Genomic DNA, 20,014 nt, shown 5'->3' with positions numbered 1-20,014 from the left:
CGCCGTTTGCGCCTGTGCGGGCGAGTCTCCCGCCAGGCCCCGCCCGCTCAGTCCCGCCCGCGCATGCGCACAGCGCGCTTTGTTCCCCCTCCCCTCGGCGCGTCTCCCTCCCCACCATTTTGTGCCGTGATCGCTAGGTTCGCTGCTGGGTTGTGCCGTGTTCTCCTGCGCGTTCGGGCTCGAGGCCAAATATCGAAGGGGCCTTGATGGCGGAGAGTCAATCAGCGGCCGGACTGGGGGATTTCACATCCCTTGGTGGGGCCGCGACTTTTGGTTCGGAGCCTGAAACCCGGCGGCTGAGCGAGCTGCGAGTCATCGACCTGCGGGCTGAGCTCAAGCGGCGGAACCTGGACAGCGGCGGCAACAAGAGCGTCCTCATGGAGCGGCTGAGGAAGGTGAGGCGAAGCGCGGCGGGGGAAGCGGGGGGGCAGCGGCGTGCGGCCATCCGGGTCCTTTGTCTGCGGCGCTCTCGGCGCGTGCGCGCTCGGGCCCGGGGCGCTGAGGGGAGCGGGCGGCCCTGAGGGGAGCGGGGCTCCGCCGCTGCCGCCGGGCACCCGCGGGGTGTTTTTGGGCACCGCCGTGCCCCCTTTGTTCCTGCCGCTGCAGAGCCGTTTCACGGCGCCGCTCTGTGGTGTGGGCGCCCGTGCTCCATCGCTGCTCTGAGCGCGGCTCGGGTTGCACTGGGTGGAATGTGAGATGGCCTCGGCCTTCCCGTCGCTGCCTGACCCCGGCGTCCGCGCGTCCTTCCCTGCTTTACTCTCCCGTTCCCCCGACATGCACACACGTGCCTCTTCCCCGTGCCTTTTGTCGCGCTTCTCCGTGCCGTTCGCAGAATGGGTAAGCTCGGAAGGGATCGCAGTGGGTCATCTGCTCCAGCAGGGTTTTGTCCCAGAACCCATGATACAGGATTTTGTCCAGACAGTTCCTGAATATGTCCAGTGAGAGAGACTCCACACTCTCCCTGGGCAATCTATTCCAGTGCATGCTCACTTGCACTGTAAAGAATTTTATGCTCCTGTTTAGGTGGAACTTTCTGTGCATCAGTTTCTCCCCTGATGTTTGGCACCCCTGCACTTGACCCTGTTACATCCCTCCGACCTCACTGGAATGTGTTCCCACAGACTTCCGTGAGGCCAGAACAGCATGGTCAGCCTTGGCCCTTTTATGGGTTCTAACAAGCCTGCACGTTGAGAAAAACTCAAACTTGAGCTCCTGTGAGATTCTCTCCCGGTTTTCTACTGTTGATGTGCTTATCTGCAGAGCAGGGAGCTTTGCTCCCCAGCTGTAGCTTTGTGTGCCTGTGGGGATGTGTTGCACCCTATTATTTAGTATTTCTGACAGGTTTCACAGCTGCCTGGCTGTATCACCTGAGCTAGGGAGAGACATCAATGTTTCTCTCTGAAAAATCTAAAAAAATGCAGTTGTGGTTAGACCCTAGCCGGCAGCCAAGCACCACATAACTGTGTTATCAGCACTGTTCTCAGCACAAGCTCCAACCACAGCCCCTGTCAGCTGCTGTGAAGAGAATTAACTGCCCCATCCAAAGCCTGTACCTATGCACAGCAGCAGTTCATACAGTGGATCTCATCCTGCTGTTTCCAACAGGCCATTGAGGAGGAAGGAGGAGATCCTGACGAAATTCCTGTGGCCTCAGAGCTGACCACAAAGAGAATGCCAAAAAGAACTAGCAAAGGTACAGTGTCTGGACTTGCAGTTCCAGTGTTTGCATGGTGCTAGAACTGGACATACAAACTTGTTTTCTCCTGTTGAATTAGTTTGATTTTAAAATTTAAATTAGTTTTGAATTTAAAAAAAACAGTTGCTTCTTACCTCATGGAAAATGGTAGAATTCTCTTGCATTAATGAGAAATAACAACTTTAAACCTGTGTTTTATTAGCACGTCTTGAAACTCGAAGATGAAACTGTAAAATGCAGGTGTTTCTGTATTTGTGTCACAAGCAGAATTGTGTCAGGCACAGAGCAAGCAGCTGCAGCATAAGCTCCATGGAAAGCTTCTATAATTACATTTCAGTTATATGTAAACTATAGCTATATTTAACTATATGTTGCTTCAAAATATTAAATATTGTACGTGGCATTTTGCACATGGCTTACTTGAGTTGCTGATAACTGCTTCTTAAAAATACTTTCTGATGAGAAACAGATTATTAAGCTGCTTGTTTTAAGATAGAGGGCTAAAAATAGAAAAAGAGCTGTTATCTTTGAATAGCAGTGCAAGTTTGGTGGTGACAGATGTGCATAAATGTGATTTGTATGTCCAAGATCTTGAAAGTGAACACTAATTCTTAAATCCGTTTAATTAAGGGAGGTGTTTTCATAACAGTCTTAAGGTGTTACTTTTAAGTGGATTATCCAGAGGCTGTTGTCTTTTTAGGTATTGGCAGTGTGGTGGAATGAGACTGTAGCTTTAAAAAAATACTGTAGCATTAAAAAAAAAACGCTGCTGGTAATTGGTGCTCCTGCTGTTTGCTTTTGTGGAGGTACAAGGGGACCTCAGTTACATCCTGGATCAGCCTCTTCGGGATTACTTCTTGTAACAGACAATTCAGCAAAGCTTAAACATAGTACAAAATGTAGTGCTACATCTCACTGCAGTGATACTGTTTTTAGGAAGAAAGCCAGAAGAAGAAGGTGTGGAAGACAATGGTCTAGAGGAAAACTCTAGAGATGGGCAGGTAAGAGAAATCATGATTGCAGTTACTGAGAATGTGCCTCGTGTAACTGCAATAAACACACATTTACCCTTTCCTCTCTGTAGGAGGATATTGAAGCCAACCTGGATACCTTGCAGGATATTGACATGATGGATATTAGTGTGTTAGATGAAGCTGAAATAGATAACAGCAGTGCTGTAGACTGTGGAGAAGATTACAGTCCTGACAATATTCTCGATTCTCTGTCTGATAATAAAGATAATGTCGAAGCAGAAATGAAGGAGCTTCCTGATCAGCTAACAGAAAATGAGGTGAGTGAGTACAGGTCTTTTTAATTTTTCAGAAGTTATTTGATAGAGATTTGGGCACATGAAGAAGGTATTTCAGTCCAGTAGAATGTAGGACATGAATGTGATGTGGTTTCTATTCGCCATTCACAGCTCTCATGTCCTGCTCTTATAAATGGTAAATATTCTTGAGGTTTGAAATGTTCTTAGTAGACAAGTCACCATCTTCCTTACTTTGCAGCATCAGCTTTGCTTGCTGTAAAAGGAGCCTGGAATTGAGAATGCTGTGTTAGTTTCTGTATTCTCTCTTCCTGTCTGGGTGTTATATGTGTTAAAGTGCATACACTCAGCCATCCAGGTATTTATATATATGGGGAGAGAGAAAAATAAATTTCCAATTTAGGTAATTTGGATATCATTCCTGCAGAAATAATGTTCTGGTTTAAGGAAACTTGTTCTTGTCTTGCTCTGTTTTCTCATAGGGATTGATAAAAGAAGAACTTTCTGTGATGCCAGGCTTTTGACTTGGTTTTGAGAGCAGCTTGCAGTGTCGTTTGCAGACAGCACAGGGTTATCCATGTGTCACATTCACTCCCCAAATGTTATCCTTCTTAGATCCTTGTGGGTTTGTTTTAATTTATTTTAGGTTGTTCACTCACTGAACAGAGCATATTCTTTCTTTGGCATCTGCATATCTGCTTCAACTTCTTTCCATTTATGTTCTGTCACCTGAAAAGGGAGATTTTCTCAAAGCCTTTGTGTTTGACTGGTCTGTCAGTGCCAGGACCCTTGGGTCCACAGAGTGCCAGCATCCTGTCCTGGGCACCCTTCACTGGGAGTCCCCTGGATCAGAGAGTGGTTCCAGTGCCCTGGGGAGGGTCACACAGTCAGAGACCCCTGTCCCAGGTCTCCTCAGCTGGGTCTGTTACTCACTGCAGGCACTGGTGGTGCCCTTGAAGGACTCACACTGAACCCTTTATGGAATAACAACATTAATGTAATAGAAAATCACAACAGGTTAAGGTTCCAGGATTGCTGGTGGTAGTATCTGTCTGCAAAAAAACCCCACCATATTAACCAGCTTTAATTGCTAACAGAAGCTGGCTGCAGTTCATCATTCTTCACACTTAGAGTGCAGTTCTTACCCACCAGACACCCCAAGCTGGCTGCAGTTCATCATTCTTCACACTTAGAGTGCAGTTCTTACCCACCTGACACCCCTAAAGGGGAAAAGACAGATTCAAACTCTTGCATTGGAGCTTTCTGCAGTTCTTACCCACCAGACACCCCTAAAGGGGAAAGACAGATTCAGACTCTTGCAGTGGAGCTTTCCTTAACTTCTCCCCACTCTTAACTTACTTCTATAATATTTTTACATTTAGGTGGAGCTGGTGTGACTCTGGTTTTACATCCTGTTCAGTGGGGGTAGTCATGCCTTGGAGGTGGGTGACATCAGTGTGACATCTGAGGTGACTCTTGGCACAGAGCTGTGCATTCTCTTGGGTCAACAACAAGAAATCTTCTGTCTTTTCCTTTGGTTGACAGCTGCTCTGTGGCTTACCAGCTGCAGTTTACCACTAAGTCCCCACTCTTGCAGGGATTTCAAGAGAGCCTGGCTGTGGTGTCTGCACCCCAACAGGCCAAACAAACACAAAGGCTTGGAGAGAATCTCCCCTGTCATGGGACTGAACACAGAGTCATGGCAACAGCATCCCCTTCACCTGAAGGGCAGTTTTGTGATGTTCTGTAAATTAACCTCATGTAATGGATGAGTTTTGGTTGCATCTTACCCTCAGCTCTTTAAAGAAAAAAGATTTTTGGGGTATGTTTTCAGTTTGGAAGAGTGTAAACCTAAGTCAGCTTCATTTCTAACTTGTTTTTTTCATTTAGAAAGTAAGGTTAAAAAGTGGGAAAGTGAAAAAACATGTTCAGTAACCACAGAAATGTGAGATAAGACTCTAAGAATAAGTTTGAAATAGACAATATCCTGTTGAAATTAAAATGAAAAGTAACTGGAGAAAGATATTTAAATATCAGGTATGTTCACACATTGCTCCTCATTTCTGCGTCACACTCTGAAGTAGCAACAGAGATCTGTCAAAAACTTTATAGTATTTCTGGTTTTCTTGAAAGGGAAAAAGAAGTACAGGTGTATTCTCCTTAAGCTACTTTTGGTAAGAAATACTTTCCTTCCTTTCTTACTCTTTTAGGAAGATTATGATGAAATTGAAAACAATTTAGAAGCCTCCTCTTCAGATTTAATTGAAATGAAGGTAAACTGAAAATGTAGCTGTATTTCATAGCTGTATGTTGTATTAGTATTTACTGAGTTCTCCTACTGCAAAAAAGAAAATGTGTCCATAATATGAAATTGCAACAGAATCCAAGACCTTGCCCAGCACAGTGTGTGAATTGAGGGTGCTCTGTGGTTTTTTCCCTACTTTTCAGTCAGCTCTCAAGATTTCCTTCACTTTATGGCAGATAACAAGGGGCTTGTGCTGCTGATTTCTTCTCTCTCCCACAGCTCTATGAAGCAGTAGCTGGTTTCTTTTTTACTCTGTAGTTTGTGTGGTGGTACACAAAGATACTTCATTGGTCTCTTTATATTCAGAGTTATTTGGGAGAATGCAGTTATGGCTGATATTTTGATTCGGCTTTAATGTGCCAGAAAAAGTACTTATATAAAATACTGGTTTCCAGTGGATGGTGAAAAAAAGAGCTAAATGTCATAGATAAATTTGTTTCGTTTTCAGTTTTGGGATTGAGTAGGGAGTTGTTATTATTCTGTGTTAGAAATTACGTTTTATAAAATCCTCATTCTGTGGTCTTTTTTTCCTAAACAGAAAATGGAGAAGCTACACCTGGAGCCAGGTACTGTTAAAGAAAAACATATTCCTGTCTTTTCAACTAATACTTTTTAAACCATTAACTATTAAAAAACCCAAGCAAACAAACATAATTTGCATTATTTTTATAATGGAGAATCCAGATCATGCAGGGTCATAGAGATTGGAAACCCAATCATATCCCCAGATCTGTGAAGTGATGCTTGAAATACTTCCAGTGAAATGAAATGGTTTAAAAACCTGTTAAACTACATAAGTGGATTTAGAGAAGTTTAATCACAGTTATAAAAGCTAAATATTCTACTTGTAAACAGATCTTGTGATATTGCACACACCTTAACTCTGTTACTAAGTAGAGAGCAGTGAAAGCAGTAAAAAGGTATTGTAGGGCATTAAAATGTAAAGATTAGTTACTGGATACAGAAGAAAGAAGAGAGTTTCTTCATGGAAATTTCATACAGATACTTTTCCCTTTCTGGACTGCAAACACACTCATGCACCATCAGAAGATGCCCAGTTCTCATGTTGGACTGTCTCTGCTAAAAGAACTTCACAGAAATTTGGAAAATTGAACTCTCAGTGCCTTGATACGTTCAGTTAAGCATCTCGGACTCTGGAAGCTAACTAGAGAAGAAACAGAGCTGAACGATTTGCTGAAGAATATGAAGGCTGAGCCCGAAGTTTTTTGTTAAATCAGTGGGGGCATTTTTCTTGGCTGTTGAGGTGCTAGGGCTGATTTGGCAGGGTGTGAGAGAGCAGTTAGCGTGGTAGCTGTAACACTGTGTACACTAGGGTTTTCCAATCTCTGTGTAGCTTAGCAGTTCTCTTGGTGTTAGTGTGGCAGCCATGCCAGTTCCACGTTTGTGATTGCTGTATTTCCCTGGTGATTAAATCTTGTGCCATTCTATTCCTGTTAAATCCGTAGAAAATGAGAAAATACTCGACATTTTGGGGGAAACTTGTAAATCTGAGCTACTTAACGAAGAACCTCCCGAAGCGGAGCGGCCGCGTGCGCAGGAAGCCAGTAACGCGGGGCCAGGCAAGAGGCTGGCTGAGGAAGAGGACGCTCTCGCTGCCGCTCAGCTGGAGGAAGATGCTTTAGCTTTGGACAGCAAATCGGCCCAAGCTTTGGCAAGGAAGGAAGCAAAGCGTTTAGTGGTAGCAAAAGGGGAGACAAGTGAACAGAGCCCCGAGGAAGAGGCCCCGGACTCTGAAGGTGTAGTGGTAGAGACCCTAAGCGATCAGAGTAGCAAACGCTCCCAAGGCCTGGAAGCCTCTAGTGGGGAGGCCGCGGAGAAAGGCGCAGGTGCCGAAGCCAGAGATAGCAAAGAAGATGGCAAGAGAGCAGAAGACAAAGCTAATTCTGAGGAATCTTCCCCTGCCACTAAAGAGTCCTCAGCCAGTGAGGGCGGTGATCAGAAAAAGAGGTTTGTTTTTTCTCCGTTCTAGACCAGATGCTATCTTTTATCATTGGTCCTTAAGTGATGCGAATAAGCTGTTTCCTTCAATTGGCCTCCGAGACTGATGAAATTGTAGCCTATTCCTAAAGGTCTCTTTTATTTCTCCATGTGCAGATATTTTTATTTTTTTAAACGCAGTGGGTTTGATTTCTTTCCTTCATCAACCTTCAAAGGTTGTTTTCCCAAATTACTCTTATTTGTAATCATCTTCTTAATGTAAGTCTGTTTAAGAATCTGACTTCATTATTTCTTGTCAGATTTCTTAAATCCAGTATACAAAGGTGTGTTTTCATTTGCAACATATTTTCTGGTAGGTATTTAATTTTAGCTTTTTTCTTAGTTTATATTTAGTCACTTTTCTTTCTGACTTGAATAATGTGGTGTTTTGTCTTTAGCCCTGTTGAGGAGGACAGAGATACAAAGATAATCTCAAAAGATGAGAAAGGTATGTTTGTTTTCAGATGTAAAACTTCAATGATTGCTTGGATAGCTGTTTGTCTTGGTTGGGTTATTTCATTAGAAATTGATTGCAATCTATGCAGTTAATTAGCATAAATTCACCTTTTTCTGCATTTTGTTAGTAATGTCAAAATAAGTATTTTCCTTTTGTGCATTTTTTCAGGACATGTGTGTTGCACTGTTGTGTTTGTATCTTGATTTTTAAAGGTCAATGTTAATACATGACGTGATGGTTTTTTGGCACTGGAGATGCCCACTAACAGCTGTTAGGAACCTTTTTCAATTGTTTGTTTTACTATACACTTGGAATTCTCCTTCCCATCTTCTGTTTTGCTGAAGTAATTTGGGATCCAGTATTCACATACTTAAATGCCACAAATATTACAGCTTCATGTTGTCTTGAAATTATACTGATTTTACTAAATTTTTGTCCACACAGATCCTGTCTATGGTGAAATATGCATCATAAACCAAAAGAATATATTTTGATCAGTGTCATACCTTCATACTTCTTGCTTTTAATGCACCAGGCAGCTGAGTCTTTGCAGCTCACCCCACCTCTGTTCTCTTACATGCTGCTGGCAGGTACTTCAGCACTTTAAAGTATGGCAGTTCCAGCAATTCCTATAAAAATCAAGAAATTCATCATGAGGTCTGGCTGCCAGCTGGACAGGAGAAATTGGATTGGTTTTAATTGGGTTTTACAACCCAGACTCACCTCCCTGTCAGCTGCTTTTTCCAAGATCCTGGGTTATACCTGTTTGCACAAGCTGCTGGACCTCCCTTTTTAGGGTAAATTGACCTCTTGTTTCCAGTCTGTAATCTCGAGTTCTCTCATTTCAGAATATTTCAAGGAGTTTTCTGTGTGTGCTGTCCTTTACCTAAGGACTTGAGTGTATTATTTTTATGGACTGAGAACACCCTTCCTTGAGTTTGCTTTCAGAGCAGCCTTCAGGAATCTGGGTGTCTGAAACCACCTTGCTCCTGCATCCCCCCATTTGTTTTATTCATGTTCTGGCTTTGTGAACAGCAGTGAGAGGGAGCTGCATGACTGTGTAACATTCTCTGCATGCAGAGCAAAGTGACTGAGCCAGAAGGAACCTAAAATAGTATGTACAAGTCAGGTCTGACTCATACATTGCTATTTGCCCACTTGTATGAAAGGGTTTTATTTAGGATGAAGAGTTTTCCATATTCCATGGGATAATTTTGAAAACTGTATCAACAAGTGTGCAGAAAAATAAGTTTATGAGCTCACTGTGGTGGGATTGGCTGTCAGTGGATGTACATCTGAAACATTTCTCCAGTGTTGATGGTTGGCTCCCAATATCTGCATTGTTCTTGGCTCAAAGTTAAATATTTTCAAGTCCCAGTATTTCTTTGTCTTAAAAGTGCAGAGCCATTACAGGAGCACTTTTTAAAGTCTTGTGGGAGGGCAGAACCTGACATTAAGACTGATCAATCCTTAATCGAAAAGGACATTAAAAACATAGTTTTAAAAATCTTTAAAAAACTCCTTGGTAAAGTAGCAGAAAAGAGAAGAACGAGCACTTTCTTCTTTCTCCAGGATTCTGGTGCTAGAGTAACTGCAGACAGTAATTTTGAAATTGTAGAAATGTGTGGAGTAAAAGCATCAAAGCCTTTAGCTCAGCTTTTTAAAAACACCAGGACAATGCATCTCCCACGTGTGTGTGTGTGCATGACATACCTTTGTCCATGCACTTCTGAGATAAATGATGGCACAAGTGTGCTCACCTTTATACCAAAAAAAAACCACCTCTTTTTGGGTGTTTTTGTAAGAGATTGATACAAATCACTTCATCCTTCCCTAGGAAACCTGTGTAAATATTAATTTAATTAATAAATATAAATTTAATGTTAATATAAATTTATTATTAACTGTGTTCTCAGTTACTTGCCAGTGACTGAGATTATCAGGTCAAAGAAGATCGAAAGGCACCCAAATAAAATAGCATTTTGGAAAGGTTCTGGGAAAAATGGCTTCCCTCAATGGCAGAGGTTCTGTAAAATTCCATATATCACCAAAAAACCCCAAAACAGAAGTATGGAAGTAGAGAGCTGGAGTGAAACCCATTCACTGAGGCCTTGGAGCTGCCCAGACTGACAGAAGGACAGTACAGACATTTCAGAGGAGACTGGAAACACAACCCTTGTGTAAGTGCTTCATGCAAACTGAACCTTGGGCTGCAGTTCACTCTTTAATCACTTGATGGTGAGTGTCCAGACTTGGCAAGTTCATTAGCATTTGTTTAATCACCTTTGTAGCTGAGATGCAGAATTGGCCAGGTGTTCTGGAATTCTTGCATGGTTTAAGCAGGCCAGGTCTAATTTCCTAACTTCCTAGGCCGGGTCTTTCCTGACTCCTGCAGCTGAGGTCAGACTCTGAATCCCAGATCTGTGTGGGCAGAAACAGAAATTTCCTTGGTTTCTTGGTGCTGAATGGCTTTCCTTGAGAGGAATTCTGCATCAGCATTCCCTTGGACTTAAGATAAAAAGGCAAGACATGAGCACATGTGGGGTGCAGACACAATTCCCACAGCTCTTCTGTAAGTTACTGGGATCTATCCTGCATATTTTGGAGGGCCTCAGTTAATTCAGAGGTGCCCTAATCCAGTTGCTTTCTTAAAGACTGATATAAAATACTTCTTTATCAAAACTCATAGTTGACCCAAATTTTTCGACTTGTAAAGCTCCTTACCTTCAGCAAAGCAAACCATGGGAGGAGAATATCACACAATGCATTTTACTTGCTCTGTGATTAAAAATTTGTGATCTTGCTCTGTTATAATTCACGTAACGATTCAAGTAATTAATCCCAATAATTAGGATTTGGGGTATGTTTTGGTTTTGTCTGTTTGTTTTCCCAACTAGGTCGCAGTGCTAGCAGTTCTGGTAGAAACTTTTGGGTGAGTGGATTGGCTTCCACCACCAGAGCTACAGATCTGAAGAATCTGTTTAGCAAATATGGGAAGGTAAGGGGTTATTTTTGTTGGTTTGTTTTGGTGTTTGCTTTGTTTGCACAAGTTTGTTTGAAACTGTTAATAAGACATTTAAAACTCTCATCACTGGAAGTAGCCATGAAAGGAATCTAATTACCAAAAATACTGTGGAATATCAAGGAAAAGTACACACTGAATGACTAAAGTTTTTTTATTCTGTTGCCCATAATATATAAAAATAAATATAAAATTCCATTTGTGGTCCTTTATTTGAAATAATAACTGTATACACAATTTTCTGTGCTCCAGTATGGTATTTTCACCTAGTGAAAATTCACAGGCAACTGTGAATTTAATGCATATTAAAAATTTCCTTAGGACTAAGCAAAATATATAGTAAATGTTGAGACAGAATTACTGGGCAATATCTTAGGAATTGCCTTAGTAACTTAAATTTTAATTTATCAAGAGTTGGCAGTTCCTTTGAAAAACACTTGCTTGGGTAGTTTGGGATATGGGGAGATGTTGTTTCTTTTTGCAGTTGCTGTTAAGGACAGACAAAATGTCAGATCTCCCTGTCAGCTGGAAAATTGCAAGAGTTCAATAAAAGGCTGATATCAGAGCCCTCAGTAAGGATTTTTGTCAGACCCCTGAAGCCTATTTACAAATAACTACCAGCAGATTGTAGTAAAAGGAAATTGTGTGTGCTGACAATCAGCCATTGGATGTTTTACTGATGAAAATACTCTGGAACTTAAATATTACTTTAAAAATAGGTACAAAAGTTGATTGATTGTAGCACAGCTTGGAGTTTGAAAGTCATGGAACTGGTAAAACCTTTTTAATGCTCCTTGTAATGCAATACTTCTGTTGATTTGCTTAGAATTCCATCTGGTAACCTAAAATGTTGGTCATGGAGATGTGCCACAAAACTTTAAATGTAATTAAAAGCTAAACAACAGCCAACCTAGCATTGGGCTCTAGATAGATGCCATGGTACCACTGAGTCATTTAAATAAAATATTGTTATTTTCTTCAGGGTGTTAATGGAGGCAGAGCTTCCTGGAAGTAGATGTACTTGTGCAATAAAGCAAATGCTCAGAAGTAGGTTCTTTATTCAGCTGTATTTTAAAACATCTCTCCTGAAATATGATTGATTTCTGTGTTACAAAGTAAGCTGTACTGAATATCTGAGCATGTATAAACACCATTTGTGTGACTTTTTCAAGCTCTAGTTTTTGGGGAAACTTGATGCTTCTTAAAAATTGCAGATAGCATTGTTGATCTGCCTCAGCAGTAACACATAAACATTTTTTGGAGGGAAGGTGGCACTTAGCAGCTGAGCATTAATGTGGAAATCTGCTTAAAAATTTGCTTTGGTTTTTACTATTTCATACTAAAGCAAAGTGGTGTTGTTGGTGTAAAGTTAGATGCCTTTTAAATAAATTTTATTGTCACCTGGGGGGTCTTTCTCTGGAAAAGAATTCAATGATTAGCTCCCTCCTCTTGGTTCAGCTTTTGTAGCATTCCACTGGTAACAGAAACGTGGTTGGCTCCAAGCAATGCTCCTTCTCTATTTGTTAATCTCTCAAAACCAGAACTTTCCTGCCTGGTAGTGGCCAGGAATTAGAGCAGAAGTAGAGCTTGTAGTTGGTGCTGTTAAACCTTGTCACAGGGAGAGTAATTCCAGGTTTTCTTGGGAAGGTGGTGGGGGCCAAGGTGGTGACCAACGCTCGCAGTCCCGGCGCTCGCTGCTACGGCTTTGTCACCATGTCCACAGCAGAGGAGGCCACCAAGTGCATCACCCACCTGCACAAGACAGAGCTGCATGGCAAGATCATTTCTGTGGAAAAAGTGAGTACTGGGCCTCAGAGTTGCTGAGTTCCCACCAGATTGTGCAAATGATTGAGGCCACATTCTCAGCTGATGATGTGCAAAATAAATTTCAGGCAAAAAATGAACCCGCTGGGAAGAAGACAAGTGAAAAAAAAGAGAGTGAAGCAAAGAGAGAAACAGTCAGTGAGAGGTACTGTGTTAAAAATTCTCCTACCAAAGGTGCTTTGCTGTGCTTTAGTCTGTGTTTATGTCAGAGAAAAGTTAAATTACAGTAAGAATTTCTGTGACAAACATTCAAAAAGAGTACATGGATTGTTTTCAGCTTTTACTACAAGGTAGACTTCAGTTGATGTGCAGTGCCTAAATTAAAATGTTTCTATTGTGTGCCTTAAAGTAGGCATTGGAAGGTTGCATTTTCAAGCACACCTTTTAATTTAGCCATATTTGAGGTTTAGTAATGATTGTGGGGCTTTCATTTCTTAAATCTGTAGGAAAGACCATGTGAGAATTTTGGTCTGTGTGTCACTGTTTTTTCATTACCTTGTGTCTCATTGGAATGGGGTTTCCTCCAGGTCCCAAACAGTTCAACAGAGTTGTCCAAGATCTGTTCTCAGATTATGTTCCTCTTGAGCACTGTGCTCTTCCTCTCTGGCCTTGCTGAAAGTAGCTGAAAGAGGCACTAAGAGTGTGAATTAAACACTGAGAACTTTGCCTTCTTGAATTATCTTCTTGAGGCATAACTTCTGCTAAATGCCACTTGCTGAGAATTTTTTGCTATAATTTCACCCAGCTGCCTGACAGAAATGGTTCATTGTCATGTTGTGTAAGAAACTCTGTGGGCATTAAGCACATGGTGGTGTGAATTTGTCTTCATGCTTCCAGTTGAGGTCCTGAATCCTGGCCAAGTTTGTTGACCACTGCACGGGATGGTCTCAGTGTCTTGTTTTATGGCGCAGGAAGTTGTGGAAGGAAATGTTTGGAAACCTAATTATGATTGTTACCACATCAGAGTTCTACTTTGTTGCTGGCATTTCCCTTGATTTTTTTTTTCTCTTAGTCTGTATTGGTCTAATCTGTATCAATATCTATCCACAGACCTGGTGGTGCTAAAAGGGATGAGAAATCTGACCAAAAAGATGATCCTAAAAAGACGGAAGATAAAGATGAAAAGGAAAAAAAAGATAAAGATGACCAGAAGTCTGGTTCATCAGATCAGCCTAAAACTGTTAAATCAGGTTGGTTTTTTCTACAGATACGTTGATGTAGGAATATTTAATTCTTTCCAAAGATACTAGGATTGTTTCAGATTCTTAGTTGGAAACCCAGAATGAATAAGGAGAAGGGGACATGTTTAACATTGTGCAATTCTTAAAAGTCGTGCCTGGATTAGGTGGAGTGAAAAAATTGATTTTGAAGAGAGGGTTAAATGCCCATTTTCACACTTTAGAGAACATGGTGTAGCGATGAGTGATGGAGGTCATGTAGTTTGATTGTTTCTATCCACTTCTGATTTATTTAGGAAGTAAAGGAACAGAGAGAACAGTAGTCATGGATAAATCCAAAGGAGAACCTGTTATTAGTGTGAAAACATCCACTACATCAAAGGACAGAGTAAGTGATGCTTCTGCATGGGAAACATTTTCCTTAGAAACAGATCCTGAATCCTGCCAGGCTCTGTGTGTGTAACCCACACTTGTCTTGCCAGTTTGTCCAATTAGAGTTTCTATAACATGGTTTTAATTAGTAAAATAGCTCTCATTTGGTTGATGCAGCACTCAAATCCTGCCAAAGAAATGGGACAGGGTATCACTGTATTAATATATGGTGTCTGTAATGGTAAAACAGAACAGCTTTTAGCAAAAAGCAGGGACCAAGCTTTGAGATGTGAACTGTACAAATGGAAGCAGAGCTCAGAGTACTGTTTGTGATGGTTGTTATTTAATAAATTAAAGTTTTTCTTTTAAATACAGAGCGTTAAGAGCCAGGACCGCAAATCCGAGAGCAGAGAGAGACAAGGGATTGTCCCCTTTGACAAAATCAAAGCACAGAGAAAAATGAGGGAGGCAGAGCAGCGCCGGTAAGAGCAGCACTGACATTGTTTGGGGCTTTTTCCCTAAAATAGGTACAATTTCCATTTCTAATAAAACAAAACAGAGAGAGACAAAGGCCTTCAGGGTTTTTTCCCCACTTAGGGACTAATTTAGGTATTTAATTATTTTTGATGGGGCTTTTTCTTTGTTTTCATATGTTTAATAGGTTTCATAATGTTTAAAGATTATAATTGCCATCCTTCAAATTCCTTGCTAGAATTGTGACCTGGATTCCATGTTCTCCACGCATTACAAAACTTCTATTTCTCACCTAAAAGTAGTCAGATTGAACAGGAGGAAAAGGTTTTTGCTATTTTTATTGAAGAGGAAAAAGTTTCTCCCTCCTAATTAAATTCCTGAGTTTTAATGGAGTTATTATCCACCATACCACTCTGCCTTTCTTCACAGAAATAAACTATTCTTCACAGATACTTTATTTCAATATAAGAAATGAGCTGTGGGCATTTGGATTCAGATTCTCCTGACCATACAGCAGTATTTGTGGGCATTTGGATTGAAATTCTCCTGACCATATAGAAGTATTTCCCCCCGGGGATGGGTTTTGTGGGAGTCATTTGATCAGTCATTAAACAAATTTGTGTACGCCGAGTGTCTTCCCTCCACACGTGTTAATTTCAGGGGGATGATGCAAGTTTGCAGCCACTGTGCTTTTAATTTTTAGCACTCTTTTGACTTCCTTTCTTTGTTGAAGCATTGCCCATGTCACTTCTGTCTCTGCTCAAACAGCACCCGCGAGCGCCGGGAGCGGCAGCAGCACCTCCAGACCATCCGCGAGCGGGAGGAGAGGGAGAGGCTGGAGATCGCTCGGGAGAGGCTGGAAATCGAAAGGCAGCGCCTGGAACGGGAACGGATGGAGAGGGAGAGGCTGGAAAGGGAACGGATGCACATCGAGCACGAGAGGAGGAGGGAGCAGGACCGGATCCAGCGCGAGAGGGAGGAGCTGCGGCGCCAGCACGAGCAGCTGCGCTACGAGCAGGAGCGGCGCTCTGCCATGAGGAGACCCTATGACATAGATGGCAGGTAAAGCCACCAAATCCTGATGGTGCCAGTGGGAAATGTCACTGCCAGGTTCTGTCTCATCTGCCTGGACTGGAAAAAGCCATACATGTGTGTCGCTCTTGCGCCGAGAATGACACAGGAACAGGCGAGAGGCAGGATTGTAGAAAAGGTAAAGAAGGTTTTATTCAAGAGAACTGCGCGGTTTTTATAGAGTGATACGATAGGTTTTGATTGGCTAACTAACAAAAACATCTTCGCATACTGTCCTTGAAAAGAACAGGAAAACAAAGCAGAAAAACACCACCTGCAAATTGTTTATACTTAACAAGTTATCACATCTTTCCAACTCCCTAAAATTTCTCACAAGCCACTGTGAGAAACACTTGCTGTTCTCTCTCTGTCCTATGGCATTCACACACGTGCTCTCAGCAGTTGCTGGTTGCATTGAGATGGCTGTGTTGAATAGCTCAGGTTTTTCAATGCCCTTTTGAATTTAATTTCCCTTCTTTTGGTTTGGAAGGAGGAACAATATCAAAAGGCGTTTATTGAATATCAGAGCGACCCCTGTGGCAGGGAGAAATGGCACTTCTGACACCATTGATATCAGAAGGCTAATTAATTTCTTTATTATCCTATGTTATTCTATACTGTATTACACTACATCGAAACTGAATCTGCACAAGCACTCCACTCCACTGCCCTGAATCTCATGACTGTCAGCCGACAGCCCCGACACACACACATGGATCCAGTTGGTCAGTGAATCAAAACACTCACACCAGAATCCAATTACCAATTTCCTTCAGGTAAACAGTCTTCCACAATGCATTCCACTAGTGCACAACAAGAGGAGCAGCAATTGAGATAAGAATTGTGTTTTTCTTTCTCTGAGGTTCCCCGCTGCGATTCCCAGAAGACATCCTTGGGAAGTTGTGCCTTGCTTTTCTCTGTGAAGAGAAATGTGACCACAGGCATTTGTTATCTGGGCTGAAATGAGTCTGTTCTTTCTTTCAGGAGGGATGATCCATACTGGCCAGAGGCAAAACGAATGGCCATGAATGACAGATACCACTCAGACTTCAGTCGCCAGGATCGCTTCCATGACTTCGATCACAGGGACCGTGGGCGTTACCAGGAGCATTCAATAGACAGGTTGGTGTCTTACCTCCACTGCTGCCTGAGAACAAAAGGCAAAAATATGTACTTCATGCCACATTTTGCTCCTATGCTGTGTGCTTAGTTTGCATGTTATTTTTCAAGTGCCACTTAGTGGCTGTGGAATTTCTCTTCTAAAACAATGAAAATACGTGTACTGTGCCATGAGTTAAAGCTTCTGGCAGGCTTGGACAATGTTTTTGCAGCGCTGTTTCACGTATTTGTAGGATTCTGTAAAACTTATAAATAATATTGTAGGCGCCTAGAATTTTAACAAGAATATTTTGATTTATATGTTAGGACTAACTGTGTGTTCCAGCTGTCTATGCCTTTTGTGGATAATGTGGCATGATGTGGGAGCAGGATTTTTCATCTGTGTTGTTAAATAAATGGATTTTATAGACTGCTGTGTGTTTTACTATCACAGTCTGATTCTAATTGTCTGTTTCTAGGAGAGATGGATCCAGAACAATTATGGGAGATCGGGATGGACAAGTGAGTTGCTTTATAGAGCTACAGAAATATCTTCACATCTTATAACCTGGTTTTCTGTAGTGTGTGTGTCAGATTACATTTCAGTAGTTGAGAATTACATTATATCTACCAAAATATGCTGGAATAATCAGATTGTCTTGTTTACTTCAATAAGATGAAAATAAATTCAAAGACTTGTTTATTATAAAAGTTAGATGTAGTTATTCTGATAGAAGACAAAGCAGGTGAGTTGTGTCAAAATACAGTATTCCAAAAGATTGCATAGAAGAGGCAAAAGTACAAATTCACTCTCTGAGGTTACATGGTAATAATAGCTGAACTGTAGAGATATTTGTGTTTGAGGGCTGGGGGTAAGACTTTCAGGACTCACTCAAGCAGTGACAGATGAATTTTGTGGAGTCATAGAATCCTCAGTGGTCTTTACTGTGAGGTTTGGAGGGACCTGGATAGGCTGGAGAGTTGGGCTGGTGGGAATATCCTGAAGGTTGAGCTGCCACTCAGTGGTTGTCTGAAAAGACAAGAGTCAGTGAGCACAAACTGGAACACAGTTCCATCTGAAGAGGATTCAAATCCCCTTTAACTGGGTACACTGGAACAGGTTGCATGGAGAGCCTGTGCAGTCTCTAGCTGGGAAGATCCTCAAAACCCACTGGGAAAGCCTGGAGCTGGCTGACCCTGAGCAGATGTCAGGAGGTCCCTTTCTCTCCCAGATGATTGTGAGATGGAGCAGTTAGAGCTGTGAGCAGTGTGTAAGAGCTCTGTGCCTTCCAGCACTACCCAGACGAGCGCCACGGAGGCCCCGACCGGCACTCGCGGGACTCGCGGGAGAGCTGGGGAAGCTACGGCTCCGACAGGAGGATGAGTGAGAGCAGAGGGATCCCCCCACAGTCACGGTTAGTACTGAAAACCCCTCTTCTGCTCCTAAGGAGGAATGTTTCCATATGTCAGTTTTTGGAAGGTGTTCTTTTTTTCCAGCTTTCACCAAAGGTGTGTTGGATGGACTGCAGACGATTTGATGCCTTGTGCATCAAAACATGCACTCACCTGGTTTTTTTTAATAACTTCACATCTTAAAAGTCAATGCTTTCCATTAATTGTAACTAACATTCCTATCAAAGCTTGCTATTTTCAGGATAGTAGTTCTCCCTCAATATCTTATTTATTCATCATCTTAGTTGATTTGGGCAGAAAAATTCTTCTGAGATTTTACTTAACAGATAGCAATGTAAATATTACAAGATTCACATGAGCCTTGGTAAGATATTTGAGTAAGTTTGTGACTTAGATTCAAATAATAAAATATTTAATAAAATATATAAAAACTATTCCACATGCTGTGGCTTGTGTGAGAAGATGGGAATTTCATTTCTTCACAGGGATGGACGTGACTGGGGAGATCACAGTCGGAAGTTCGAAGGGCACCAAGATCGCTCCTGGCAGAGCAGCGTGGATGGAGGGATGATAGGAAGGGATCATGAGAGATGGCAAGGTATGGTTCTTGCACAGCTCCTTAGCTGTGCTGAGTGAAGAAAATACAGACATTATCCTTGAAATCAAACTCTTGCTGTGGATATAAAGGGACTGTTTGAACTTTTTCAGGTGGCGGTAGAGGCAGACCTGGCCATGTGATGCATCGTGGAGGCATGTCAGGGTAAGAACTTTAAAAGGAGCAAAGTATTTTCCTGTTAAGGGACATTTCTATTTAAACTGGCAAAAGAAACATTTTACGGGAGTATCAGTTATCTAATTTGTTACTTAAATATCAAGGAATAATTAAATATCCCCATGGTTTTTATGTAGTACATTTTATGGAAGAGTGGAAACAAAAAGAACACCCATTCTTGCAACCTGAGTGTACCAGCATGAGAGAATATTAAAATGTCTGAATCTCTTTCCAGGCGTGGCAGTTTCATGCAGGGGGGCAATCAGAGTCAGATCATGCACGGAGGAGGAATGCAAGGAGAAGGATTTGCTGGCCAGGAAAGGGCAAACAGACCGAACGATCCTCGTTTCAACCGTCGCTACTGATTGTGTTTGGTTTTTAATGCAAGGTGGCAAGTGAATCAAATCTGTTACCCAGGGTTACCATTAATTGTAACTTATGGGCTACTGTAAGTGTAATTTTTTTTAAGCTGCTGCCATATTATGTCACTCAATCCAATGTGAACTCATTTGTTTTGTAAGGTGTTGTTCATATCCCATTTAAAAATGTTTGTTAATGAAGCATTCCATTTTCCATAAATAAACGCCAGTTTACAGTTACTTGCTTTGTTTCAGCAGTCCCTGTCAAACAGATTTCTTGTTTCAAAGATGAAGTGTCAAAATGCCTTACAGGTGTCCCTTTGCACTCTGAGGAATAGTGAAATACTGTGTGTTCCCTCACAGCTGTCAGTTACCCACCTGTGTAACCATGGCCCATGTGCCACCATGAGAGAACGTTTGTGGATCACAGCTGCCAAAGTTTGAATGCCTTGCCACTGCAAAATTGCCACAGGAGATTTTAGGGCAAGTGGTGAAGAATTCTTTTCACTGGTGTCATGTGCAATATAATGTCTGAAAAAGGAGTTAAATTCTGTGATAGCAGCACAGCTTCTGTAAGAGACAGCACAGAGGTGCTTGTCAGGATCACTTTATTTAGCTACTGATAGATCAGGGAGTCCAAACCCACCAGTCTTACAGCCCAGTAATTTTACCTAGCAGTCCATAATTTCCTTAGAAGCAGCCACTGGC

General features: G+C 41.8%; 1 protein-coding gene across 1 annotated transcript; it reads left to right on the top strand.

Annotated features, from left to right (window-relative positions):
* The first annotated feature begins 206 nt into the window (after positions 1 to 206).
* Positions 207 to 19,546, top strand: LOC121342288 (scaffold attachment factor B1-like). Its single transcript, XM_041416592.1, has 21 exons — positions 207 to 395; positions 1,606 to 1,693; positions 2,633 to 2,697; positions 2,781 to 2,987; positions 5,174 to 5,236; positions 5,807 to 5,834; positions 6,735 to 7,236; positions 7,665 to 7,714; positions 10,621 to 10,721; positions 12,393 to 12,542; positions 12,638 to 12,714; positions 13,620 to 13,759; positions 14,044 to 14,135; positions 14,495 to 14,601; positions 15,362 to 15,655; positions 16,649 to 16,786; positions 17,242 to 17,284; positions 18,056 to 18,177; positions 18,661 to 18,773; positions 18,884 to 18,935; positions 19,183 to 19,546. The coding sequence occupies exons 1-21, from the start codon at positions 207 to 209 to the stop codon at positions 19,310 to 19,312; spliced, it is 2,751 nt and encodes a 916-aa protein (XP_041272526.1). The 3' UTR covers positions 19,313 to 19,546.
* Positions 19,547 to 20,014: the final 468 nt, after the last annotated feature.

The sequence above is a fragment of the Onychostruthus taczanowskii genome, unplaced genomic scaffold, assembly GCF_017590055.1.
Source record: "Onychostruthus taczanowskii isolate IOZ18803 unplaced genomic scaffold, ASM1759005v1 scaffold106, whole genome shotgun sequence".
Lineage (NCBI taxonomy): Eukaryota > Metazoa > Chordata > Aves > Passeriformes > Passeridae > Onychostruthus > Onychostruthus taczanowskii.
Note: the sequence above shows the minus strand (reverse complement) of the source record. Positions and strands in the feature narration are given on the sequence as shown.

Coding starts and splice junctions, on each gene's coding strand:
- LOC121342288 (XM_041416592.1), top strand. CDS start 207: ATGGCGGAGAGTCAATCAGCGGCCGGACTGGGGGATTTCACATCCCTT. Junction 12,543..12,637: donor AGATCATTTCTGTGGAAAAA/GTGAGTACTGGG, acceptor AATAAATTTCAG/GCAAAAAATGAACCCGCTGG. Junction 12,715..13,619: donor AGAGAAACAGTCAGTGAGAG/GTACTGTGTTAA, acceptor ATCTATCCACAG/ACCTGGTGGTGCTAAAAGGG.